This window comes from Talpa occidentalis, unplaced genomic scaffold (assembly GCF_014898055.3).
Source record: "Talpa occidentalis isolate TD23 unplaced genomic scaffold, MPIMG_talOcc4v2.1 talOcc4.9, whole genome shotgun sequence".
Classification (NCBI taxonomy): domain Eukaryota; kingdom Metazoa; phylum Chordata; class Mammalia; order Eulipotyphla; family Talpidae; genus Talpa; species Talpa occidentalis.
This window is the reverse complement of record NW_023605305.1, coordinates 8,740,999-8,767,701: the sequence shown is the minus strand read 5'-3', so window position 1 is coordinate 8,767,701 and position 26,703 is coordinate 8,740,999. Positions and strand designations below refer to the sequence as shown.

General features: G+C 48.5%; 1 protein-coding gene across 1 annotated transcript; it reads left to right on the top strand.

Moving 5' to 3' along the window:
* The first annotated feature begins 7,630 nt into the window (after window positions 1-7,630).
* Window positions 7,631-23,031, top strand: SDHB (succinate dehydrogenase complex iron sulfur subunit B). Its single transcript, XM_037498848.1, has 8 exons — window positions 7,631-7,850; window positions 12,808-12,935; window positions 15,249-15,334; window positions 17,145-17,281; window positions 17,840-17,956; window positions 20,700-20,801; window positions 22,004-22,126; window positions 22,842-23,031. Exons 1-8 carry the CDS (start codon window positions 7,779-7,781, stop codon window positions 22,917-22,919), a joined length of 843 nt encoding a protein of 280 aa, XP_037354745.1. The 5' UTR covers window positions 7,631-7,778; the 3' UTR covers window positions 22,920-23,031.
* The last annotated feature ends 3,672 nt before the right edge of the window (window positions 23,032-26,703 follow it).

The following is a 26,703-nucleotide window of genomic DNA, read 5'->3' as shown; positions in this document are numbered from 1 at the left end:
GAGGGTCCCACATGGCGCACAGACCTCTCCTGCCGCCCGCTGCTCCTCTCGGCAGTGTACTTCGGTCCTTCTGCCTGCTCTGCTCCCCGCTCTGGCTCTGGTGAATTCTCTCACCCTCCCGCGCTGTACCCAGTGCTTGTATAAATAAATAAATAAATCTCTTTAAAAATAAATAAAAAACAACAATAACAAAAAACTTGAAATAAATAAATAAATCATGAAAAACAAACCTTAGTCATTCGGCCACCCACTTGTTCTTTTTTGTCCATTAAGCTTTCCTATAAGCACCTATTGTAAAACTAGAGTGATTATATAATGTCTCATCTAAATCAAAGCCAAAGCGAGCACCATGAGTAAATCCACCAAGTCAGCAGGTGGAAAGGGGAACCATGCAGGCGAACCAGGATACCTGTTCTTCCTGGGAAACCCTATTCGTGAGCCATAATCTCATCCCTCCAGGATCTCAGGCCAAGCTAGGGAGACAAAGTGGCAGGCAGATGGAACAGGCACTGAATAAACACTTGCAGGGTTGGGGAAGGCAAAAGGTAGAAAGAGCTGTGAAATCTGGTAAGTTTACATACATACAGACACATAACACACACACACACACACACACACACACACATTTATTTCCAATTGGGAGAGTGACAAAGGGAGTCCTCAGTGTTCACTCCGTGATTGTTAAGTGGATGTGGATGAATGGAGGAAAGAGTGACTGGGTAGAGAAGGCAGGAAGAGCTGCTGCGCTGAGCAGAGATCCAAAGGGGCGGGTAAGCATGTGACATTGTTGAGAAATGACCCTAGAGTGGTGAAGATAAAGCTTGAAGTCATACTGGAAATACTGGGGCTTGAGTAATAGGAACCCCCCTCTAGGTTTGGGGTATCTGCGGTTACATGGCCAATCCTATATTTTAGAAAGAACAGTAACATATATATTTCTATTGCTATTAATCTAAGCATTCCACCCCAACTTTTAAGAAACTAAAGAGGGGCCTCCCTGGTGGTGCAAGGGGTTAAGCACTGCACTATGAAGCAATCCAAAGCCTCTCCAGCACAAGATCAATCCCCAGTCGGCCAGAGAGCAACCAACATGGCGCGGCAGACCTCTCCTGTCTCGCCCACTGCTCCTCTCAGCAGTGTATTTCAGTCAGTTTGCCTGTTCTCTTCCCCACTCTGTCTCTGGTGAATTCTCTCATGCCCGCATATCTGGCCTGTACCCCAGGTCTTGTATGCATAAATAAATAAATCTTGTAAAAAATTATTTTAAAAAAAGAAAGTAAAGAGTAATGTTGGTACATTGATTGCTAGTTTTAAATACTTTGCAGCACTAAGAGACAAATCTACGTCTTTATGGACCAACATGGACAGAGTTCCAAGACAGAGCACTTGATGTTGGTTTGGAAAAAAAAAAAAAAAGAAACATCCAGCAAAGCCATGGATTTCCATGGGTATATATGTGCAAAGGACAAGCTATGGAAGAAATCCAATGAAACTGACAACAGTTATCATGGCTGGGAAAGAAGTGTGACTCAAGGGATTTAAACTTTATCTATGGTACTTGAAATTTGTACATAGTGAGAATTTAATTACATATGTATTTTAAATGATATTTTAAAGCTGCCTGAAACCCTTGGCTTCCCATCCTGATTAGCATAATCACTTCCCCCAAATAAACCACAGTTCTCTAGGACCTCACTTCTTCCCTCAACTGGGCATTCCACCCCCAGTTTAAGATTAGTAGTTCACTCCTTACAGATTCAAGCAGCCTCGTCGCCCTCCTCCTGCTCCTCCCCAAGTCACTATTGATTCTTTTCCCCATTGTGAACAACAGAAAATGAATTGCAGAGAGGTGAAGTAACCTGCACAATGTCACACAGTAAATGACAGCCATAACAAGGATTTGAGGTCCCCCATCCCCCTGCCAGCCTACACACTTAGCCACTCGGCCTCCCTAATTCTCTAGAAGGTCCACTTGCTTTTAGCACTGGGCAGCCCTCGGTTTGACTTGTTTTGTTTCCAGCGAGCTCATCTGCAGCCACTATAAATGAATATTTACCACCACTCCCATTTTACATTCATTTACATGCCTCCGTCTCTGCTAGTAAGAGGGACTCAAATTCAGATTCAGCTGTAAAGGGAGTTTTATCCTGTGCCATATACTATTTACGCAGCACGCAGCACACACACCCACATACATCCAGACGACCAAATTAACTGCTAACTTGAGAGTATGTTGGTGATGTGGCAGGCAGGTGGGAGTCAGACAGAGGTTAGCAGAGCGGGTGAGTTCTAGGGGCATGTGCGTGCATGCATGTGTGTGTTGGGGTCCAACTGCGTCCCCGAAAGTCCCAGAAGCTGAGCTGACTTCAGCCAGGAGGGACGCAGCCCCATCTGGAGAGGGGACAGCTTGGGACTTTTAGCTCCTGGAGTTCCGTAGAGGCAGCTCATGAAATTGGAGAACCTGTGGCATGTGGTTGTCCCAATCCCACTAGGAGACTATTTTGAGAAGCCTAATTATATGGTGGGGTTTGCAGAAAAGTGGGTTTAGCTAAGCCCTTTGGGAGGGCAGGTGGGGAAGGGCTGTGAGGCAACCCTGGGCAGTTCTGTGGGGAGCATGCGCCCTCTGCAGGTACACCAGAGTAGCTGCAACCACCGCCTGGCAGGGCACCCTGGATTCCTGTTCACAGCCAGCCATCTCCCCAACCCAAGATGCTAATGAGATGCTGTGTGACAGAGGGTGAGTGGCTGACCCTCTCTGAGCCTCAGTTGCCTCAACTATAAATAAAGGACAAAAATCCCTACTTCGTGGCATTGTTGTAATGCTTAGAGAAAGAAAATGCACCCAAAGTGCTCTGCCCAGGGCCTGGTACGTAGGAAATCCTCTGACTATGGAAACTACCGGCATCAGCAGCTCTATCATCACGATCATCAGCTTCTTGAACAGCAGTAAAGATGAGCACCTAGTGACCCAGCATAGGGAGCAGCTTCTCAAGAACAAGGACAGGCAGGGTGGACGGGGACCAGCGGTAATAGGGGCCGTCAGGTCAGGTACCATTTTGATTTGCCAACTATGTCTACTCCAATTCTGGGAGACTGTCTGCACCTCTTCTTCTCCCTGAAACCCCTAGGCACTCCCTCAGAGTGCCTGACCACATTGCTCTCTAGAAGATGAATACCCAGCAGAGAGCTGGGGTGTATCTGGAAGCGCCCAGATGTTTGCAAAATCACAGTGGTGGCAGCCCTGCTTGCAGAATTTCTGCAGCTGAAGGGCAGGAAGGCAAGGTGGCATTGTCTCCTGCCATGACTCAGTGCCCAGTCTCTCTCTCTGAGGGTCACCAGCTCTCCCCATGCACCAAGAGATGGTCCGAGAGATGGACCAGGCAGAGGCTTGGGCTGTGGTCGTCATGACCCTCTCCCTCCTGTCCCCACTTCAGTCAACCTTCCTCTCTGGTGCCTGAAAAAGCACCCAACCGCTTTGATGTCACCTCCAAGCTCTTTAATGCACTAGGGAAATAAACTGGGGTGAGCAAGACTAAGAGACGATAGTTAGTGAAACTAGTCAGGAAGAGTAGGCCTTGCTCTTCACCAGGACAAAGAGGAGCCAGGGTGATAATCCCACTTCCCTTTACTGACTCGGTTCCCTAGTTTTTACTGGTGAATTGTCTTTACTTAAAATGTTGGGTTTTTTCATCACAGATTTTTTACATTTTAATTTTTTTAAGTGTTGCACTAAAATGTTATTTATCTTAGTTGCCAAGATTTTTGACCCTCTTAAATTCCGTGCACACCCTCTGACCTAGCCCTTGTCCTGAGATTAAAGCTGCTTGAGATCCCACTGAGCTCCCCCTCTCTTCAACACTTCACCACCACCTTTCCTCTCACTTCTACATGCATCCCACATTTTTATTTATTCCTCCATTCAACCAATGAATTTGACTGCACCCCTATTATGCATAGGTCCCAGGCCAGCTACTCTGAAAACAAAGATGAATTTGTGCATTTATTAATTATGGATCATCCACCTGCTGTGTGCTGGTCACAAGGCCTCGGGGACAAGAGAGCAAGCAGGACAGAGTTCTTGGCATACATGGTTCAGATAATAAATAAGTTCATAGGGGTTTCCCTGGTGTCATAAGAGGTTAAGACTGTCTGCAGCCACTGCAGCACGAATTTGATCCCTGGCTAGGGAGCTGACCCACATGGCTCAACAGACCTCTCCTGACTCACCCGCTGCTCCCCTCAGCAGTGTATTTCAGTCAGTCTGCCTGTTCTGCTCCCCACTCTGTCTCTGGTGAATCCTATCATCCCCTGCACCTCTGGCCTGTACCCTAGTTCTTGTATGCATAAATAAATCTTTAAAAGTAAATAAATAAATACTTTCATAAAGAACTAAAAACACACTGACCGAAAGCAATACGTCCTGCAAAGAAATTAAAATCAAGTAACTGGGCGCTGCCCTCAACTGTCCACCATCTAGGGAGATGGACATGTAAGTGGGTAATGCTTAAAGCAGGTGTCATATGCATTGACCACAGATACAGAGGTTGTTTTGATAGTCCAGGGGTGATGTCCCAAGAGAGGAGAAAGTTAGACTTGACTCTTAAGTGATAAGGAACTGGCCATGTGGGAGAGAAGAAAAGGCACCGCAGGGTCAAGGCATAGAGCTGAGGAACAGGGAGAGACCAGCGCAGGTTTAATCACAGGGAGAGATGAGACTGGAGTGGGGTGGGGCAGCACTCCTGGAGGCCTGGGAGGTCACACAGGGTGGTAGTGGCTGATTGGACATGGTGGGGAAAAGAGCCAAGGACCAAAGCAGATTCCTGGCTTGGAGACTGGGCAGATGCCAATGAGGGAGCTACAAGCTCCTCAGGTCATATGTACAGGGGCAGACTGGGTGAAGAAGCCATCAGGACACCCAGATAGAGCTGGTCCAGGGACAGCAGGACCAAGGGACAGAATCAGCAAGAGAGATGAAAAGGGTCCATTGGTCGAAGGCAAATCAAATCCTGAATTTTGGATGAGAAGTCCTCTGAGTCCCGTCAAAAGGATCAGTTGAGTTAAGTGGAGTTTTCTCAGAGGTAAATAAATCCCCCAGGCAATAAAATCACCTGATATTTCCCCCTAAACCCAACCCTTCTTCGCTCTCTGGCTGGGGAGAAACCAGGCACAAAGCACTAGACCTATCATAGTTGATTGTCTAAATGTCAGTTAACACAGTTAACTGACACAACATAATGCTTTTTTGTTGTTGAATTTTTAATTCTCATTTGACTTTCAGCTCTTGGGGAAGAAAGAGCTTCTATACCCGGATTCCTACCCAATATTGCTCTACTTACTCATTATTCAAAGACTAAGGCTATACCCATACAGCCTCATGTGTTATTCCAACACATTTGCAAGTGATGAGGTTCAGTATAAACATAAAATATCTAGCAGACAGCCATGGCAAAAAGCAATCCTTCACTCTCTAAATAAAAGGAAACAAACAAAAGTAACTTGGATCTTACCACGAGGACACCTTGGGAAGATATGTCAGGGCCATGAGAATCTCTAAGTCCTTCTGCAGCTGTTCTGGAATCCTAAAGTTCAGGGCGGAGGTACAGTCGCCCAGGAATTTGTTCCTCCATAACTCTGAGCTCTCAAATCCCCGTGAAGCCCAGGAATGATGTGACTGCAGGGTGCGTCGACCCATTGGCACCAAGAGCCCTTCCATAAATCAAGGTCTCACTTCTGCTGGCCTCAGCCTGTTTTTTCCAAGGTGACCTGGGCAAAGTTAAAGGGTAGTTACTTCTCTTCAAATGGCATCTGCCTTTGGGTGAAAGAGCCTTAAAAATGCCAAGAGGACCCATTCTCCAGGTAAATGTCCACTGGAAAGAGTACACTCTTCCTTGATCTCAGAAGACAATTCAGCAAGGAGGAGTTAGAGGGAATGACAGTCATCCCAGGATTTCATCCAAGTTGGGTGGCCCCAAAGGGCCCAGACCCCGAAAAGCCCTATTCCAGTGCTGGGTCAACCCCAGTGAAAAGTCAAAATGAGCTTGGCCCTGTCACCAGTTACCCACAAGGCAGCCCCCCAAGACAGTCATGTGAGTTACAGAATCTTAAGTTAGCCAGTTCCATACCCTGATAATACAGGCAAGAAAATTATAGGCCAGAGATGGGGAGGGACTTACCACAGTCACATTGCCTCAAGGAGAATTCAAGATCAGACCAATGGTCCTGGCTGTTTCTTGTGTCCTCACTGCATACCTCCTTAATGAAGTCACACTTGGCATACCCAGCCACCAGCCCAGGACCCCAGAAACTTAGTCCTAGACAACCAATTGGTTTGGCCATCTTAATTTCCCCAGTAGCACCTAAATGAACTGGGAGTATAGGAACCAAGGACTACAAAAGCTTCCCTTCCTACGTCAAAGACAAGGGAGCAGAAAAGGAAAAATATTCTGAGAAACACAACTTGCAAAGTTAGCTACCTACATAAATACCTGAGATGATTGAAGGAACAAGTGAATTGGAAGGCTGAGGCCACCCACTGACAGAGGTAATCAGGCCCAGAGTGAGGCAGGTTCCAAGATGATCCATGGAAGAGTCTAGAAAGGGCAGCTGAGATAAGTATAATGGAGAGAAATTAAAAAAGAAGAAAAGAAAAAATATATACATGGACACACAACTCTCTCACAAGACTGTTGTGAGATGAAGATGATGAATCATAGTTTGGCACACTGTAGGTGTTGGAGAATTGGTTTCTGAGGCTAATGGCTAACTAAGCCCTGGAGACTGGGTGCCCTTCTCTCCCCGACTTTAAAGCACAGTGTGTCCTCATTTTGGGGCCGCTGCCCTTTACAGTAAAGGCAGTGAGAGCAGTCACCGCACGACTCGCCCAGTGGAGCATCCTAGTGCCCAGCACAGAGCAGCGCTCCATACATATTTTTGAGTGAATGAAGGATGAATGACACCTTCGCCTCCTCTTGGAAATCCACCCTGTTTGTCCACCAACCCTCTGGATTTGCAGGGGAACGAGGGATTTCCAGCTACACGGGCCTCTCGGTGCTGAAACCTGGACAGTTTGGGGAAATCGCACTGTGCTCGATATAAAGTTTGACTTCAAAAGTCAGCAAGACAGGGCCTCCCTGGTGGTGCAAGGGGTCAAGCACTGCACTAGGAAGCAATCCGCAGCCTCTGCAGCACGAGTTCGATCCCCGGCAGGCCAGGGAGCTACCCACACGGTGAGGCAGACCTCACCTGTCTCGCCCGCTGCGCCCCTCAGCAGTGTGTTTCAGTCAGTCTGCCTGTTCTGCTCCCCACTCTGTCTCTGGTGAATCCTCTCACCCCCCACATCTGGCCTGAACCCCAGCTCTTGTATACATAAATGAATCTTTTTTTAAAAAGTCACTTAGGCGCTGAGAAGAGTGACACGACAATTTTTCAGCAAAGACAGGGTTTAAATCGGCTCAGGATTCAGAACGACGGCCCCGCCCCTTCGCGCGCTCTCTCCGCCCCCCCGCTCAGACCCCGCCCCCTTCCCCTGGGAAGGTCACCTTAGAAACGCGGGAAGCCTATTGAGCATGCGCGTGGCTCGCTGCAGCTGCGCACGCTCCCATTGGCTGTCCCGCCCTCTTCCCTCCCACTTGGGAAACCGGAAGCCGCCTCCCACTCGGTGGCTCCTGCGCGGCTAGCGGGTCCTCTGTGAGCGCTGGCTCGGAGCCGCGGTGCCCGACGGGACACCAGCGGAGCGCGACCTCGGGGCTTAGGGGTGGGGCTCGACGTCAGAAGTCAAGATGGCGGCGGTGGTCGGAATCTCCTTGAGGCGCCGGTTTCCGGCGACAACACTTGGCGGAGCCTGCCTCCAGGTGAGCTCCGGGGCCGAAGTGGGGAGAGAGCAGGCATGAAGGTCACGGAGACGGCCTGGAGCTGAGGGGGCCTCGGAGGAGCTGAGGGAGCGCTGGGCAAGGCGTCAGGGCCGGGAGGACCCGCTGCCCTCCGCTCGGTGCTCTGCCTCAGAGCCGCGATGTACCTGTCAGTTACCTGCGCTTCGCCGCGGCCTGTGTGTTGGTCAAAGCGGAGAAACCGTTTCTTAGAGATAAGAAGAGGTTCAGAGAGGAGACTTGAATTGCCCAAGGTCACATGGCAAGCGAATGCCTGATGGAGCGAATTCGAACCCAAACATTTGGACTCCTGGCCCTCCCTTCTGCCACCAAACCATCGCCCCCGTAGAAAAGACAGACCCCGGGAGTGTGAGGGGCTGGGACCTGGAAAGCGAGGTCACCCCTCCAGGGTGCAAGGTTCAGGACTCAGGATGGACGGGCTGGACCAGATTAGTAAGGAAATAGCGGGTGGATTGCTGGGGAGAGGGCAGGAGGGACAGAGGGAGGGAAATGCCCCCGGTCGCTGGAAGGATCTGGACCATTCCCCTAGTTGCGGGGGCTGCGGGAAAGACTGCGTTTCTTAAATCAGAAGATTTAAGATCAATTCTCTCAGCGTCCTTCTCTGTGAAGGTTGTAATATCAACCGCGCAGAGCATGAGCTTGGTCACATAGGTCGGCCGGTATATCTATATTCAGAGCACAGCGATGCATTTCCCCACGCCCCTTATGTTGTCAGGGAAACCTCACACTTCTGATATGCATTCTAAATGGGCAGATTTACAAAAGGAAGGAAAATTGTCATTGCTTACATAAGGGACTGAGGATTACAAAACCCATTCAAGTCTTTTTCCTCTGGTCTCCGTGACAACCCCTGTAAAAGAAAGATGAGCAAGCAGGAATTCTTATCTCTTTTTTTTTGAGATTTGGAAACAGGCATCAAGGGAGAAAAAAAATTGTTTTATTTGCTCAAAATATCACAGCCAAGAAATTGTAGGTACAAGATCTAAACCCAGTTTTTTTTAACAGGCTAGTGGAAAAATTCCTAGCACAGATCTGGGCACATGGTAGGTATACAAGAGATGTTCCCTTTTCCCTTCCTGCGCCTTTTCTGGCCACATAACAGTACATATGACCAGTCCTCTAATCCTAGCTCTTTCAGTATGCTGTTAATGTCATTTTATAGTCTTTCTGAAAAGCAGGAAGAGGACTGCGGACCAGGACTGCCGGCCAGAGCCTCCAGCTGAATGTCCTTTTGAGCATTAAATTGATGCTTGATAATTACTTTGTCTCCTAGTTCCTTTCATAGTTGCTGAGCAAGTAGTTAAGTTGTGAGATCCTCATCACTGAGTGTTCTAAATCTCAGGGCATTCTTCCAAGAATGAATCCTAGGAAAACTCATTTCATAGGTCAGTTTTAATGTAACTCCAGGCAAGGCCTCTGTAGGGCCTCCTGAGAACAGAAAAATAGAAGAGGCCCTCCCTGCCCTTGTAGGAAACTGTATTCATACCCTCAAAAGAATCCAGTGAGCCTCATGTCTTATCTGTAGGGTTTCTAGAACTCTAGGACATGATAGGCTTTCACTTCTGAATTCCTTTTATGCCAATGGTCTGAACCACAATTCTGCCTGTTTGTTTAACTGTAAAGTGTCTCCTTTTGTTTGTGTCTGTGTTGCCTCAATGCTTTGTCTAGACTATGAACTCCCTTAGGGCAGGGACCTCCTCCTCCTTTCAATTGTGTGTCATTGTTTCCAGCACTGACAGGGTTTACCATTCTTACAGAATAATAAGAAATGATAATGTTGCCAATATTGAAAAGCAACAACTATTTGCAGGGCTATTTGAAGCTTAACCTTCCCGTTAATCTTAGAGGTAGATTTTGATATATGAAAGAGGAACTAGAATCTGAGAGGTTTAAGTAATTTGCTCCAGAATGCACAGCTAGCTACTAAGCCGTAGAGCTTGATTTGAACTAATACCATGTTTCATAAACAAACCCAGACCTCTGTTCTCAGGTTTATTCAGGCCTCTTTGTCTTCCTCCTCTGCATTCGCACACCTTTCTCTCCTACCGCAGTCTTGATCTGCTCTCTCTGGCTCCAAGCCTGAACCTTAAGGAAGCTTTCCTAGAGTAGTAAGTGGCCTTGGACAAAATCCAGAATTCACTCTTCTCCTCCTCCTCCTCAGTCCAGATATTGATAATCTTGCTTCCTTCCTTAAATTATAATCTAAGGAGTTAATCCTGCCCAAGATTCGTAGAACGGTGTGCGCAGTCTTGAGTGTTCCATTAGTTTTGTAGATGGGGAGCAGTGCTTTTGAAGGGCTCTCCTCCACCATGAGTTTATGGAGTAAATTGCTGAATAGGCAACAAGGAAGAAAAACTTCTAATTTTTACCTCCTTCCCTGCTTCTGCCCATCTCTACTCATCGCCCTGCTCCCGTGGGGGGGTTGGCTCCCTCCCATCCCATGGCTTGTTCAAGGGTAGCTCTCCAGGAACCTCGATCTCCCTCCATTTATTTTTCTGTTAGCAGCAGCAGCCACATACAAGCATGATGTGATTTCTCCCATCCTAAAAAGTGAAGTGTCCAGCAATCCATTTCTCTACTCATCTTTATAGGAAAACTTCTCAAGAGATGGCTAGGCTCACTGTCCAAAATTCACCACCTCCCATTTTCTGTAGAATCTATTTCAGCCAGACTTTTCACTGAAATTTCTTGTATCCAGGTCGCCAGCGACTTTGCCTTGGTTAAATCCCATGGTCAGTTCCCAGTTCTCATGATGCTTTTCTCTCTGAAGCATTTGACGCTATTGTACACTCCCTCCTTCAAACACCACCTCCCCTCCCCCAAACTTCAGGACATCCCCCCGCCAGGCTCTCCTCACATACAGACTGTTCTGTCTCCTTTTTGTTGATTTCATCATTGCCCCAAACATTACACATGGGGGCCCAGTCCTTAGTCCTCTTCTTTCTAGACTTTCCCTTGGGGTTTAGATACCATCTACCTGTATATGCCAAAAGCTCCCAAATCTGTCCCCAGCCCAGACCACACCCCTGATTTCCACATTCAGAAGGCTACCCAATTACATTCTTAAAATCTCCCCATAGATGTCTCATAGCACATCATTCGCTTTGCTCGTCACAGACCACTCTTCACACCCTTTGAAGGCCCTGATTGTAAAGGAACACTGGAGAACATGACTTTATCAGAAATCACCAAATTATATACTTAAAGTCATTGAGGTTTATTGCATTGAATTATAATTTAACAAAAACAAAATGATGGAGGCATTGAACAGAAATTTTTCCTTTCCTTTTCACTTCCTCCATTTCCTGTCAGATACCACAGGCGGCCTTACCTGAGAATATGCCTGTCATTTACCAAATGGGGTCTGAGTGAAAAGTGTGATTTGTAGAAATGACTTTTATTAATGATCTTAACCAGCTTGGTGCTAAGGAGAAATGATAGCTTTCATCTTCACTTTCATTTTCTTCATGTTTTCTTCTTTCATACTAAACTGATACTTACATTTTTAGCTTTTCACGAGTCTAATGCTCAGTTTTTGCCCTTCAGTCTTTTCTAACTATGGATTGGACTGCTACTTTGAAAGGTCTGGAAAAGGTATGTGGGGAGACATAAAATACACCCTGCTTCACTGTGATGGCTAATTTTGTGTGTCAAGTTAACTGGGTCACAGGGTCCTCAGAAGATTGTCACACATTCTGGGTTACACTAGCATCTCGTTTTGACAACTCTAATCAACTCCCATTTGCTTTCCCCAAATGTCACTTGACGATTCTGTCTTCATAACCAGTGACATATTTATTAAAATTAAAATGATTATGACACCCACCTGATGAAAAGGTTTTCTTAGAATAAAATCAAAACTTAAAAGTCTGTGTTGACTTCCTCACATCTGCCATTCCATTCTTGCTCAAGCCACCCTGCCTCCTGGACTTTCTCAGTTCATCACAGATGTCCCATACCCTTCCCAGCCAGGCCTCGACACACATCCTTCCCTTGGCTTCTGTCACCCCTTCCAGCTTCCCTTGATTCCTGTACATCAAACTTCAGCTTAATCATCACTTCATGAAAGTGCCTGGCTTCTTCCACTAGTGTAAATCTCTGCAGTGTTCTCCTAGACCCCTCTGTACTTTCCCATCAGCCCAACTCTTTTATACTTTATTGTGACTACTTCATTCCTCTCTTGCTCACAACAAGGCAGGTTCTCTGAGGCCAAAGGCTTTGTCTGGTTTTTTTTTTTGAGGATTTATTTATTTATACAAGAGCTGGGGTACAGGCCAGAGGCGTGGGAGGGTGAGAGAATTCACCAGAGACAGAGTGGGGAACGGAACAGGCAGACTGACCAAAAGCACTGCTGAGGGGAGCAGTGGGTGAGACAGGAGAGATCTGCCACGCCGTGTGGGTAGCTCCCTGGCTGGCCGGGAATCAAACGCGCACTACAGAGGCTGGACAGCTTCACAGCGCAGCACTCAACCCCCTGCGCCACCATGGAGGCCGTGGTTTTGTCTGTTTTAAAGTGCTCTTAGGGCCTCCCCGGTGGTGCAGCGGGTTGAGCACTGCGCTGTGAAGCTGTCTGCAGCCTCTGCAGCGTGGGTTCAATTCCCAGCCAGCCAGGGAGAAACCCACATGGCACGGCAGACCTCTCCTGTCTCGCCCGCTGCTCCCCTCAGCAGTGTGTTTCTGTCGATCTGCCTGTTCTGCTCCCCGCTCTGTCTCTGGTGAATTCTCTCTCACACACACACCCCCTGCGCCTCTGACTGTACCCCAGATCTTGTACAAATAAATCTTTAAAAAAATAAATAAAGTGCTCTTTTAGCTCCCAGCACCATATAGCCTGTGATGGGTGCTCAGTATTGCTTGTTGGATGTTGAATTTAACTTGCATTTGTAATGTTTTTCTTTCTTGTGATTTTTTTAAATATCAGGCCTGCCGAGGGACCCAGACAGCTGCAGCCACAGCTCCTCGAATCAAGAAGTTTGCCATCTACCGATGGGACCCAGACAAGAGTGGAGATAAACCTCGTATGCAAACTTATGAAATTGATTTGAATAAGTGAGTATCTCTGTGACTGCCAGAAATTTGGTAAACGAGGGTGAGCTTTTGATCTGATGCAGGGACCTGCTTTTCACGTCCCTGGTAGGGTTAAAAACAGGTCACTCAGAGAGGATAGAATTTATCATCTCTTTTTAACACAAAGAATTTGGTACCTGACTCAAAAAATGATGCCAACGAGAATCACTTGTAAACTTATTTTCCTTTCTTCAAATCAAAGTCCGACAGATTTCAAGGACTACTGATAAGTGTTGGTTTTATGCATAGTATTTGAAGTCTCTTAGTATATTACCAGCTTACAGAGGCTGATTGTTTTCATGTTTGCTTTATCTATCTGCACCTTTGTATTCTGTAATAACAAGAAGCAACATAAACTCAGCTGGAGTGGTGACAGGAAAAGACAGGGATGTGGTTAAAATATTAAGAAGTGACCTGTACTGTGTGTCAGTTATCTAGTTTACTAGCTTAGAGGCCTAGTAAAGGTCTGTCATCAGACTAAAACCAAGATGTCAGCATGCTGAATTCCTTCCTGGAAACTCACGATAGAATCCATCTTCTATTCCTTCGGGCTTTTGGCAAAATTCAGGTCCTTCTCATTGAATTAAGAGCAAGGTCCCTATTTGGCTGTAAGCTGAGGGCCACTCCCAACCTTTAGAAGCTGTCGTGTTCCTGACTTCTGACCCCATCTCCAGAGCAACAGCAGGTGGAGTCCTTCCTGGTGCACCTCTCACCCCTGTCTTCCCTCCTCTCTCACAAGTATCCAGGGGGACAGAGGGCCCCGTGAACTAGGCTCTGTCTTCTCACTGCCCCACCCCTCTCCCTCCAGTCTACAGCCAGAGCTGTTCTGTGTTAGTCTTTTATTTGTAAATAAATATTTTACTACTTTTGAACAAGTCTCATGGCCCCCTCAAAAAATGTTTGAAAACTACTAATGTTCTAAATACTTTTTTGTTATATTTCAAGCAAGTTCTAATGAGATACAGTTCATCCGATAAATGGCCTCAAATAGACAAAATTATCTAATAGCCCCACAACCAGAATCCTTAGTAAAATTCAAAGAAAAGGAAAATGTGTGGGCTGAATCTTCAATGAAACTAAAAATTCATTTAAAACAAAAAACTACTTGAAAATTAAAAGATAGGGCCTCCCCTGGTGGCACAGCAGTTGAGCGCTGGGCTGCAAAGCAGCCTGCAGCTTCTGCAGTGCCGGTTCGATCCCTGGCCGCCGGCGAGGGTCCCACATGGCGCGCAGACCTCTCCTGTCTCACCCGCTGCTCCCCTCAGCAGTGTGCTTCTGTCCTTCTGCCTGTTCTGTTCCCCGCTCTGGCTCTGGGGAATTCTCTCACCCTCCCGCGCTTCTGACTGTACCCAGTGCTTGTATAAATGAATAAATAATTTTAAAAAAGAAAGAAAATTAAAAGATACTCTCTTAAATAATCAAGGAATAAATAGAACTATTGTCAAAGAAATGAAAACTTAGAGAATCTGACAAAACTGGAAAAGGTAAATTCATAACTATATTTTCATAATTAATGATTTTAAGAGCATAAAGAATGGTTATGGTCACTTCTAGAAATGGCAGAGCAGCTCTTCTCGGTGATCACCTCTGTCACAAGGAGCAACTACCTAAAGGTACTAAGAATGCCCAATGCAGGCAGACCCTGGAAAGGGAGCTGACACTTGGGAGAAGGGGGTGTCACTGGGTAAATGAACCTCTTACATGTTTTTACTGGTAGTATGGAGAGGTTAAAAACCCAGGAAATGCCAGGGAATAAACAGCATAGCCAGACTCAAAGGGGGTATGCAGTGTGGCCATCAAAGGGGAATTCTGCTGCACTTTTTTTTTTCTTTTTTTAAAGATTAATTTATTTATACAAGCACTGGGTACTGTCAGAAGCGCAGGAGGGTGAGAGAATTCACCAGAGCCAGAGCGGGGAGCAGAGCAGGCAGAAGGACCAAAGTACACTGCTGAGGGGAGCAGCGGGCGGCAGGAGAGGTCTGTGCGCCATGTGGGACCCTCCTCTGGTGGCTGGGGAGCAGCCAGGGATCGAACCAGCACTGCAGAGGCTGCGGGCAGCTTCGCAACCCAGCGCTCAACTGCTGTGCCACCGGGGAGGCCCTCTGCTGCACTTTAAATGTGTAAGAAGGGGCAGAAATAAAACTGGAAAAAATTCTGACTGTGACCTGAAAAGACCAAGCAGATAAGAAGAGCAGCTATTGTAAAAAGATGCCCCAGTTACTGTGACAAAGTGTAAGGAAGTTAAACTTGACATAAAACCGGTGTGTTTGTTTGTTGGTTTGTTTGTTTTGTCAGGTGTGGCCCTATGGTGTTGGATGCTTTAATCAAGATTAAGAATGAAATGGATTCTACCTTGACCTTCCGAAGATCATGCAGAGAAGGTAGCATTCCCTTCATTGTCAGGCTCTAGACTTTTGCTCTGGTGTCCAAAAGAGGCCTGAGCTGTCCACAGCTCATACCTGGGGAACAGCTGCAGCGCTCTGCCAGGTGACCCAGCTCATCAGTGTCTTTTTGTGGGTAAATGTCCCAGGAATTTGAGCTGTGTTTCAAGTTCCGCTTTCTCAGTCTGCTTTCCTCGTGGGGTTTTCTGTTTCACGGTTACTGCATCTGGCAGTCCCTGTGGTTTTTTAATGCGAATTTAAGTAAAAATGTGTTGGTTTAAAGAAAATTAACCACTCAAGTGGCACTTGGATGTAGTGGAAACCCCACAGGATGAAACAGACTGTCTTCCAGGCTCTGTCCACTGTATATCCAGTGCTATTACTTACTGTTGATGTGCAGATGAAGAAACTGAGGCCCAGGGAAGTTAAGGGGCTTCAGAAGGACGTAGATAATGAAAATAACCTTCCATAATAATCCTCCACTATATGTTGCCCCATCGTTTGTTATCTTTGTTCTGCTATATATTTCAAGCTTTTAAAGCCCTGCTTCTAAGACATCTGTTGACTCAGCTAACCTGACAGGATTGGATTTAATGTAGTGATGCTGCAGATAGTATGATAGTTTGGCTGAGTCCTGCTGTCCAGGGAACACTCCGCTGTAATTAAACCCCACCCATCCCCATGTAAGTCAGAGAAAAAGGATGCTTTTCAGAAATCGTTCCTCCTAAGGCCCTTTCAGAGCCAAATACATGAGGTGTGACCCATCTAGACTAAAAAAATGAGATAAAATGATGTTGGCTGCCACTGTTTTATTCCTTTATTGAATTGTCAGGGGAGCCTTTTTAAGAAAAGATTTAATTTATTTATGTCTTAAACTATATACCATTTCTTATAAAAGCATATTGTTCTGCTCTGGTAGGATGACTGGCAGACGTAAATACATTGATAATAATATTTGCTTTCTTGGGGGACTTTAGGAGTAATTGCTAAAGACAGATCTTGGTGTTGTCTTACAACTCTGGTTAATATTTACAAGAGAGGGAGAGTATAGTCTTATAAAAGTGATAAAACAGGTCAGGTTTCACATGTCTCTGGCCTGATGATTACCAACATCAGCTTCAGAGACATGAATTTGGGGTTTAATTAGTGTAGACATTATCAAACTCTGAAATACTTAGGACATCTCCATATACCGGAGATCGGTCCAGGATAGGAAATTGCTCATTTGGGTTCTTGACCAGCACTTTCTTTTTGCTTGACTTGGTTTCCCATAAGTTCTTTCTTCTAGAAGTCAGTGCTCAGACAGCTTATGGGTTTCATATTCCAGAGCAACCTCTGTGCTGCTGGTTTTGTGGCAAGCTCGCTGGATCATCTGTATTTGGGCCCTCAACCTTGAGGTGGCCAAGACAGCATGGGTTTGTTTTGGGGTATTATACTTGTCAGGGTTCGCATTCAAGTAGCAATGTCTTCTGAAAAGCAGAGGTTGACTTTTCTCCCAAAATACCTGAGATGTGGCACTAGGACTGGAAGTCCAGTGTGCCTGTAGTGCCAGGCTGCTTCTGTTCTCCAGTGCCATCCCTAGCATGTGGCTTCCAACCTCAAGGTTGTGTCATGATCACAGAATGGATCTTAGAGCTGCGGCCATTGGACCTACTTTGTGGGCAGGAAGGAGGAAAGCGGGGAAGACAGCAGGACCCCTTACCCTCGGCGCTTTCGTTGTCCTCCCGGGAGAGGACGACAGCCCAGCGCAGACTCCAAGGCAGCACTGACCCCTGTATCTGGGGAGGACATGACTGTGTTTCTCGCGCAGGTATCTGCGGCTCTTGTGCAATGAACATCAACGGAGGCAACACTCTGGCTTGCACCCGAAGGATTGACACCAACCTCAACAAAGTCTCCAAAATCTACCCTCTTCCTCATATGTATGTGATAAAGGACCTTGTCCCTGTGAGTTTCTGCATCTCTTTCCCCCTTTGCCTCGTGCAGGGAGGTAGGGCGCGCATTTTGTGCTGTTCTCTAGGGCGGGCTTTTTTCTGTCTGACTTTAATTAAGGAATTTGAATGGCGGAGATAACACGCCTGGAAAATCATCTACCAGCTCATTTGGTGAGGACTGTTTGGGAATAGCAGTTTTAGAGTTGGACCAGTCCCACAAATGAAGAGTTTGGCCAGAACTACAAAGAATTATGTGGAAAATACCAATGGGGAAAGCATCAGTTGTGATGTTCTCTGCCCCCCCTGTGTTTCAGGGTGTTTTCCAGGGCAAGTGGGAGAAAGGTGTGTGGGATTGAAGAGTTTCTCATGTGCATGGAGAGATTCCCCAGCCATCCTTAGCACTGAGCTTTTCTTCTTTTGTAATCCTTCCACATGTCCCTGCAGTGCCAATGAGTGACTCCTGTCTGTCAAAGGGCAGAAAAGTAGGCCGTGTCCCAGAAATGGGATAAATAAGCCCACTCGGGGGTGATGGTGGAGTCTGACCCTTCTCCTCCTCGTCTCCCAACCTCAGGACTTAAACAACTTCTACGCTCAGTACAAGTCCATTGAGCCTTACTTGAAGAAGAAGGACGAGTCCCAGGAGGGCAAGCAGCAGTATCTGCAGTCCATCGAGGATCGCGAGAAACTGGTCAGTGGTCCCGTGTAGCGTCTTGATTTGAGGAATTTCATTGCAAAGCTGCTTGCCAGGAAGTGTGACTGGGAGTGGCAGGAGGGTAGGGAGAGTAGCCTGAGATAATGCAGATCATACAGTGTCCCCTGGGAAGAAACCTCTCTCCAGGGTCAGACACCTTCTCTGAGGGCCAGGTGGGTAGTGTGAGCCACAAAGGGCCTGGTGTGGACCGAAGTCCTGGAGTGCCCTGCAGTGTCCCCATGTTGCCAGCTGTTGGTCCTTTTCCAAAGAAACCAGTAGTCATGTGTCGCCTAGTGACAGGAGCACATTCTGAGAAACGCTTTGCCAGATGAGTTTGCCGTCGTGTGAGCGGTAACAGTGCGTCACACAGACCAAGAAGGCGCGGCCCCTGCGCCCCTAGACTGTGTCGGGACCGCTGCAGCGATGTCGCTGTGTGGTGAGAGGCTGCACTGTCCCACCGTTTAAAGGGACAGAAAATCAGAGTTGCCCTTGGACGCTGGGCAGACTTGAACGCTGCCCTTGAACACGCGCTGGCCGTTTGTAGTCCCGCTGCCCCACCCACTTTACAGCTGGGCATGAAGCAGTTATGGCAAAGCTGGGACAGCCCTGTGTGCTTCCTGACACCGCGGCCTAGTGATGGCATGGGGAGTTGGCACCAGCCTTCTCGCGCCCTTGGAGTGGCTGTTTTTGCATACAAGCTGTAACTCATGAGTTAGTATCAAATTTTAGTCTCCTTTTATACTACTTTTACCGCCTCTAAGCTATCTTGATTGGCACACTCACTCCCTGCACACTTAGTGTCCTTGGGGACAGGAGGAGGAAGGAGACCAGATGGAAAGGGGTCCCATCTCCAGCCTGCACGGGATCCGGACACGTGCTATTCACGGGCACCGACCCTGAGAGTGTCACTGCCAGGCCAGCCCCACGCAGGGGCAGCTGTGTACTCCTTGCTGCATCCCTAGGCCCAGGCATGTGTTATCAGTAAATACTAGCTGTGTAAATGAATGCTCTGAATAGGGAGCTATTTAGCCCGCTCCTCTTTCCCCTAAAACAACCCTCGTGAGCACGTCCAGCGTGCGCCCAGGGGGACGATGATGTCAGTCGGGGGAAGCAGCGCACTGCTGTCAAGAGTTCCTTGTTCTCAGGACAAAGCGCTGTCCCCGTGTCAGACTCTCCAGGGCCCAAGGAGAAACTGGCCCTCTGGCCCACGTGCTCCCTCTCATTCCCTGGAGGCAGCTTGTCACTAGCGGTGTCTCCTGGGTGTGAACTGAAGGGCTCCCCGAGCATGTGTTCCAGATAACCAAAATGTACTCACTTAGATGCCACACATTTGTTCAGCTTTCTCCACTTCCGTAGCTTGCTCGCATGCTGAGCACACTCTTTGTGGTTTAAAAGCCCTAATGTTCACTGCAGATCCTTGGAAAATAGAGGATTTTTTTAATCATCAGTTATTCCACCTCCCAAAGAGAACTATTGGCAACAACCTTGGTTTTTCTTATGTATGTTGCATGACATGTTTCTGTCGCTGGGGTGTGAGTGTAAACACGCTCTCACGTCCTGCTTGCTCCCTCGTGTTACTGGGAGCGTTTTCCTGTGTCGAGAGTTGCTCCTCGGCATCAGCTCGAGCCTTGTTTCCTCCCGCTCGGGCGGGGCACTGGCATCGTCTACCCTCCTCTCGCCTCTGTTGGTGAACAGTGAGAGCCCGTCCAGTTTTTTCACGAATAAGCTAAACTCCTTTATCCTGCTGGTTCTATCCCAAAAGTCCTAATTAATTTCCTGTTACAGATGTTTCTGTTAGCAGACTAAAAGTATGACTGTCACTAAGGCTCTTAATCCTGTGACTGTAAGTGTTCTAGACAGAGGGGCCGGTTTACACCCCTTCCAGCTGCCGGAACAGAACAGAGACTCTCTTGAGGACGGCTGGTTACAGTCATGGCCACAAACTCGTGTCATATAATATCAGCTGTCACTTCAGACGGCAGCGTACCCCCTCTTCTGAGGCTTTTCATCAGTTTCTACTCCCAAGATCAGAACGTCCAGTTTGGTTGAACTGCTTGCCTGGATTGAGTCAGAGCGGCAGGTGTTGAACAGGGATTCCAGACTCAGCCTGCCTGGGGGGCCCATCCCGGCTCTGCTGCTCCAGCTGTGGGACCCTAGACAAATGTCCTAACCTCTCTGAGCCTCAGTCCCTCCCCTGAAAAAATGGGACTCTTGCCACACCATAGGATGATGGTGATGATCAAAGGAGGGGAGGTCAGTGAAGCACGTGGCGCGTGTTGGCTCACATCAGGGCGAGGTCGAAGCTTCCTTTGGAAACCTGAGGTCTCCTCCGCTGCCCAGGCAGGAGCAGGTGTGCAGACTGTTAGATGCCTCAGCACCCAGGGCCTTTGAATTTCCCCTAGACTACATTCAGATGGTAATACCAGTTTCTTTTTCCACACTTAAGTTTGAAAAAAATTATTTTTCTTAGATAAGTGAGGGGTTATTGTTTATTAACAGAAAAGCACATCTACTTAGACTGAAGAACCATGGGCGCTAATCCAGCAAGTGTTGACATTTCAATTTCAAGATCCTTTTACAAATCTGATACACTTCTGTAAACTACCCCTAGGATTTTGCCAACAAACTTGAGCAAACAGGGACTCCGTCCACACACTGACCCAAACATCACATCTGCTCAACAAAGGACGTGACAGTCTCTCCTGCCCCGCGCTCATGATCCCTCTCTCTCCCCGCACAGGACGGGCTCTACGAGTGCATTCTCTGTGCCTGCTGCAGCACCAGCTGCCCCAGCTACTGGTGGAATGGAGACAAGTATCTGGGCCCCGCAGTTCTCATGCAGGTAAGTTGTTCCTTAATTGCTTTAAGAAAATTTAAAACTCAACCATCCAGAAATCAAGAGGACAGTATATAGGAAAGCAGACCGTCTGAGGGGCGCCTTCACCCACAGCTGTGACCCACGGGATAACTGGCGGCTCTGTCTTCATTTGCCTTCCAATCAGTCAGGGGCTTCATCTGAGGGGCTCCCGAGGACTGGGAGGACTAGGGGCGTGCTTCTTCGCAGCCCGAGCCTTGCAAATCTTTAGAGGCATTCCCCTTACTGGCTCTTACCTCCTCCCCTGCTGCCGCCCATCAGGGGGCTCTCCATTGACCACACAGGGTTTTTAATGTGCAGGCAGGGGAGAGAAAAATTTCTTTGAGGGGCAACCACCCCCTGCAAGGCTGGGAATTGTTTCCAGACTAATGAAAGCTTAGAGTCCTGGCCTTAGTAGGTGTCGCCTAGAAAGAAAGGAATATTCTTTCTGTTGCCTTTCACCCTTTTCACGGCAAAGAAAATCATTTTGTTCCCAGAAAGCTTTTGCTTCTCAGATTGTGGTGAGGTTTTTTTCAGATTTTTAAGCAACTCAAAAAAAAAAAAAAAAAACCCAAACTTCTCGTTTCTCATTTTCCCACAAAAAGAGAAGTGATGTCATTGTGGAACCAGCTAGCAGATTGATTCCTGGCCATGTTAAAAATGAAATAGGGAGGCGTGTTGGGGGGCAGCCCAGTGGTCATGAGTTCAGTCCATTTTCAGCTGGCTGACCTCGGGCTTCCAGGATGGACAGACTGTTAAAAAGTTGTCAATCGATGGAACAAATGTTTATCTCTAGACATCTGTTAAGTCTCCTGTTTGCACAAAGACAGTGGCTGGGTGCTAAGACAGGGGAAGGTCACATGCCACAGGCATGGTGACCCTGGTCCGCAAGGACAGAGGCCGATGAGCAATATGAGGAATTCGGGGCCTGGCGGGATACAGAGGGCCAGAGCTCCAAGCCCTCTGTAGGGCCAGAGCTCCAGGTGCAGTGACATTCAGAAGTTTGTGGGGATCATTAATCCAGAGGAGTGATGGGAGAGTCGGGAGCCTTTCCTTAAAGGGTGGCAAGAATCAAAGAGAGCGGAGACAGGGCCTCTGAGCTGAGGGGGCACCCTTCTGCACACGCAGCAGAGAACCAGGGCAGGGCTAACAGTAGGGTGACAGCTCAGCTGATCCGGCCCTTTTCCTAGGCCTATCGCTGGATGATCGACTCCAGAGACGAGTTCACGGAGGAGCGCCTGGCCAAGCTGCAGGACCCATTCTCGCTGTACCGCTGCCACACCATCATGAACTGCACGAGGACCTGCCCCAAGGTAGGGCGCGGGCGGCCCTCAGCTTGCCCTGGAGCTGACGTGTCACAAGCGCACGCGGTTGACAGAGCAACCCGGGTCTCTCAGCACGGAGAGGGTCCAGAGGGGCTGTCAAGTCAGCATGGAGCAAGGGCCGCTTACTAGGAACACGCGTTGAGGGTGTCTGCCGAGGGAGTCCCTGACCAGAACCTGCTCGGCCTGACTCCGTAGCAGCGCGAGGAGAGCCGCAGGACGTCGGCCGCTGAGGGGATGCGATTCCCTCCTCGGCTGTCCACTGCTCACCTGGTCCCGTGCCTGTCTCAGAGCTCCTGCTTCTTAGCTTTCAGTCTCCTGCTTATGCTAACTGTTTTCTTGGTTCACCTTGACCTTTAGCTTCTACCTTCTGCTGTCCCATCAGCCTTTCCCAGCTCAAATTCCTCCAGGGAATGTCACGACCCAGTTCAGCTTTCCACGGCGCCCACACCAGAGTGGGTGGCGAGCCAGGGAGTGACTGCCTGGGGTTGGGCCAGGCCCGGCCCCGTCAGCTGGCAGGCTTGTCAAAGCCACATGGTCAGAAAAAGAAAAGACAGGGTCTCTTTAAAAACATGAAATGCAGGCGGGATGATTCCCTTGCCTTGACGGTGCCAGCGGGGGAAGGAGTTGCAAGCCCATGGTCGTGGGCGCCTCTCCCTGTGCAGTGTCACTTGTTACTTGGTATTGATTCTCTGCTTTTCTCAAGGGGCTGAATCCAGGGAAAGCTATTGCGGAAATCAAGAAAATGATGGCAACCTATAAGGAGAAGAAAGCTTCAGCTTAACTGTTTCCATGCTGACCTGACTGGTCGCCAGCCCAGCTGAACGTGATTTGTATGTAATCTGAGTTCCTCCAAAGGTCTTGATTTTCCATGAACACAGCATGTATAATAAAAATTTAAAAAAATAAAATAAATGTTATTCTACTTTACTAACAAAGAAAATCAGGCCTGTTCCTTTTACTTGCTGCAGTGGATGTGAAGGTACCAGAAAGAGGAGTCCTTGACCTTGAAGAGGGGGCGGGGCTCCAGCACTGAGCCTTGGAGGGCGGGGGTGCTGGGAGGGGGTACAGGCATCAGCTGGGGTCCTGCAGCTGGGGTGGGTTTCAGCTTTGCCACTCACCAGCTGCGCCACCTCAGGCAAGTTCCTGCTCCTCTTTGCTCCTCCATCTGCTGGTCTGCGAAGTGGGGTCACAATCATTCCGGCCTCACCCAAATGCCTGGCACTGAGAGCGAGTGCTCCGTGAGGGCTGGCAGTCGTCGTGGGACAGTGTCCTGCTCTCCGCAGCTTTCAGTAGTAGCATCAAAGCAAACCTTGGTGCATCTTCTATCTCACCAGCACAAGGTTTGAGATGCCTCCAGCACAGAGCACGGCCAGGTCAGCTGTGAACTCAAGAGACTGCCTGCCAAGCGCGAATTCCCACCTCGGTGCCCTGGCGCCAGGGCTCAGCACAGTCTGGTAATGCCCAGGGGAGGGTCAGTGCGAAAGTATGTCAGGCCGATAGCAGAAGCCCCCCAAGCTCCAGAGTCCCACAGCCCCAGCTGGGAGGCTCCACCTCCTTCCAGACACCTGGGTATTTTCCCTTCAAAATAGGGTAGGATACAGTCTATTAGCTCTGTCTCCTTTTCTTTTTTAAACAGATTTATGCATAGAAGAACTGGGGTGTAGGCCAGAGGTGCGGGGGTGTGAGAGGATTCACCCCAAACAGAGTGGGGAGCGGAACAGGCAGATCTACTGAAATACACTGCTAAGGGGAGCAGCGGGTGAGCCAGGAGGGGTCTGCTGCGCCATGGGGGTAGCTCCCTGGCCAGGAGTGGAACTCAGGCCTTAGTGGTGACAGCGCTGAGACTTAACCCCTAAGCCACCAGGGAGACCCTTTCATTTTTTATTGTGATAAAAATACAGCAAAATTTCCCACCAGCCATATTTAAATACAGTCTCTTGCCGTTCCGTCCATCCACATTGCTGTGCACACCTCACCACCATCCCCCTCCAAACTCTTGGTCTTGTGAAAACCGAAGCAATGCCCATAAAACAAGACCCCCAATGCTCCCCTAACTCCCAGCAGCACCCTTTACATCCTGCTGACGACCCCGCAGAGGCGGAGTCACGGCATTTGTCTTCTGTGACATTTCCTTCCCGGCGCAGTTCTCCCGGGGACCTGTGTTGGAGTGCGTGTCCGCACCCCTCCTTTTACGACATTACTCCAGCATCATGCAGGGGAATCACATTTTCTCCATCCTTCAAGGAAGATTTGCGCTGCTTCCACGCTTCAGCCATGTGAACCATAGTAGCTTTTTATTCTGACCCCAAAATATATAAGGGACTCTGAAGGACGTGTGTGTGTGTGTAAAATTTATTTTCTATCTCAGTCTTTTGAACCTTTGACTAAGTGTTCTTAACCACCTCAGATGAGGTAGTTGTGGTGTGTAGATATCCAGAACTTACTAGCCACTTCCCCTGCTGACCTACATTCAGGTGGACCCGACTATCACTCCAAGCAAGCCCCAAGCCTGCTTCTTAAGTTGTGGCAGTGAGGTCACCCAGAAAACCAACTTCTTGCATCACAGTGCAAGCAGCTAAGAAAAATGCCTGACTCACCAAGAATGAACCTTAATGAGCATTTCTGGCTTTAAGAGGGGATGGTTCAGGGCCTCCCTGGTGGCGTAGGGGTTAAAGACAGCGCTATCAAGCTATCCACAGCCACTGCAGCACGAGTTCGATCCCCAGCCGGCCAGGAGCAACCCCCATGGCGCAGCAGACCTCTCCTGTCTCACCTGCCTGTTCTGCTCCCCACTCTCTGTGATGAATCCTCTCACCCCCCACACCTCTGGTCCAGAGGTGTATGCATAAATAAATAAATCTTAAAAAATAAATCTTATGCATAAATAAATCAATCTTAAAAAAAAAAAAAGCGGCAGGGCGGGGTTAGGGGAACAATTCAAAAGCACTAGGCTCTGGCACTGCAAGAGGTGAAGTGCTGGGGTAAAAGTGAAAAAGTCTTGTCCCCCCACCATGACCCAAGTCACAAAGACAAGAGAACAAACTGAATTACTGGAAATTTAAGGAGCAGGTTTCTCAAAAGTAGCTTCTCAGAATTCTTCACCACCTTAGCAAGACTGCACAGGACACAGCCTCAGAGGTTAAAGCCTAAAATTCAGAATTAAGAAATGAAAATCGTCAGACAGACCCCCAGGCCTGCACTGGAAGGATGGGGGGCTGCCCCAAGAAGGTCACAGGCCTTGGCGGGAGCGGTGGCAGCGGGTGGGGGTGGAGGGGAAGCCGGGAGTTGGTGCTCTAAGTCAGCTTCCTCAGCCAGCACACGGGCAACACAAAAATAGTTTCATGGGATGCTTCGACTTCCTCTAGGATGGACGCCAGTCATCTCTTCTTACCTGGCTTGGAGCACGTTGTTGAACCTCAGCGCCTCTGTTTTCTGTCTAGAAGATGGAAATTAACAGCATTCAGCTCTCAGAATCAAGGTGGCAGCTTAAATAAGAATAATGTGTTGGGCCTCCCTGGCGGCCTAGGGGTTAAGTCTCCATGCTATCACCACTACCGCCCAAGTTCTATCCCCAGCCAGGGAGCTACCCACATGGCGCAGCAGACCTCTCCTGTCTCGCCCGCGGCACCCCTCAGCAGTGTATTTCAGTAGATCCACCTGTTCTGCTCCCCACTCTGTCTTGGGTGAATCCTCTCACCCCCTGCACCTCTGGCCACACCCCAGTTCTCCTACGCAAAATAAATAAGAATATTGTGAATGTGTTCAGACTGTAGCAGAGGAAATACTCCCTAAACTCAATTTCACTGACTTGTCTAGAAGCTACATTTGGGTGAAAGGCCTGCTGAATGCTGCAGAGACTGCAGGGTGATTCATGCCCAGGCAGGGCAGTTGACAAATTGGCGAAAGTTAGAGGTCTCCTATTGGAGGATGATTTTTCTGTGCAAGGCTAATAACCCTCATTTCTCATCTCTCATGTCACCCGGCAACTCTGTGCAGGCTGGGGGTGGCGCTCTCTCCCACCATCATTCCTGTTCACTGCCCGCCTCTTCCCCATCTTGTCCAGGAAACTGCAAGACACAGCACTGAGACTGCACTTTATGTGTCTAGACAGCCATAACCTTGTCACGAGACTTGTCAGAGGTGATAAAATTCCCTTTTGTTGCAAGAATCTAGTGGAACTAGAGAAACTGAGAAGTGGGGCATTGCTCTAGAATAAACCAGTCCAAGCTGGAGACCTCTCAAGTCTTTTGCCACTTGGATCAGGCATATTTTGTCGTTTATGTGCCCCCCCCCCCAAAAGTAGCAGCAGCCACAGGAACCACCCGCCCTGGTCCCAGCCCACCTGATGGAGCCCAGCCCACAGATCCCAGATGACCACACAGCGGCAGCCACTTCCCCAAAGGTAACCCCTGCCAGATGTCAGGGCCTCCACCCCACATCCTGTGGTTTGGAAAGAAGCTTCCCCTGGCCTCTTGCCCAGCAAGGCAATGGGTGTGCAGCAGGTGCGGCTCCTGGGCCATCGCTCAGAGGATGGAGCCTCTTTGATGCCAAGCAGCCTCGACAAT

Bases quoted from the DNA above. Each gene is read 5' to 3' on its own strand.
- SDHB (XM_037498848.1), top strand. From the start codon at position 7,779: ATGGCGGCGGTGGTCGGAATCTCCTTGAGGCGCCGGTTTCCGGCGACA. The intron at 20,802-22,003 runs GTAAGTTGTTCC...CCCTTTTCCTAG, and splicing joins GCCCCGCAGTTCTCATGCAG to GCCTATCGCTGGATGATCGA. The intron at 22,127-22,841 runs GTAGGGCGCGGG...GCTTTTCTCAAG, and splicing joins GCACGAGGACCTGCCCCAAG to GGGCTGAATCCAGGGAAAGC.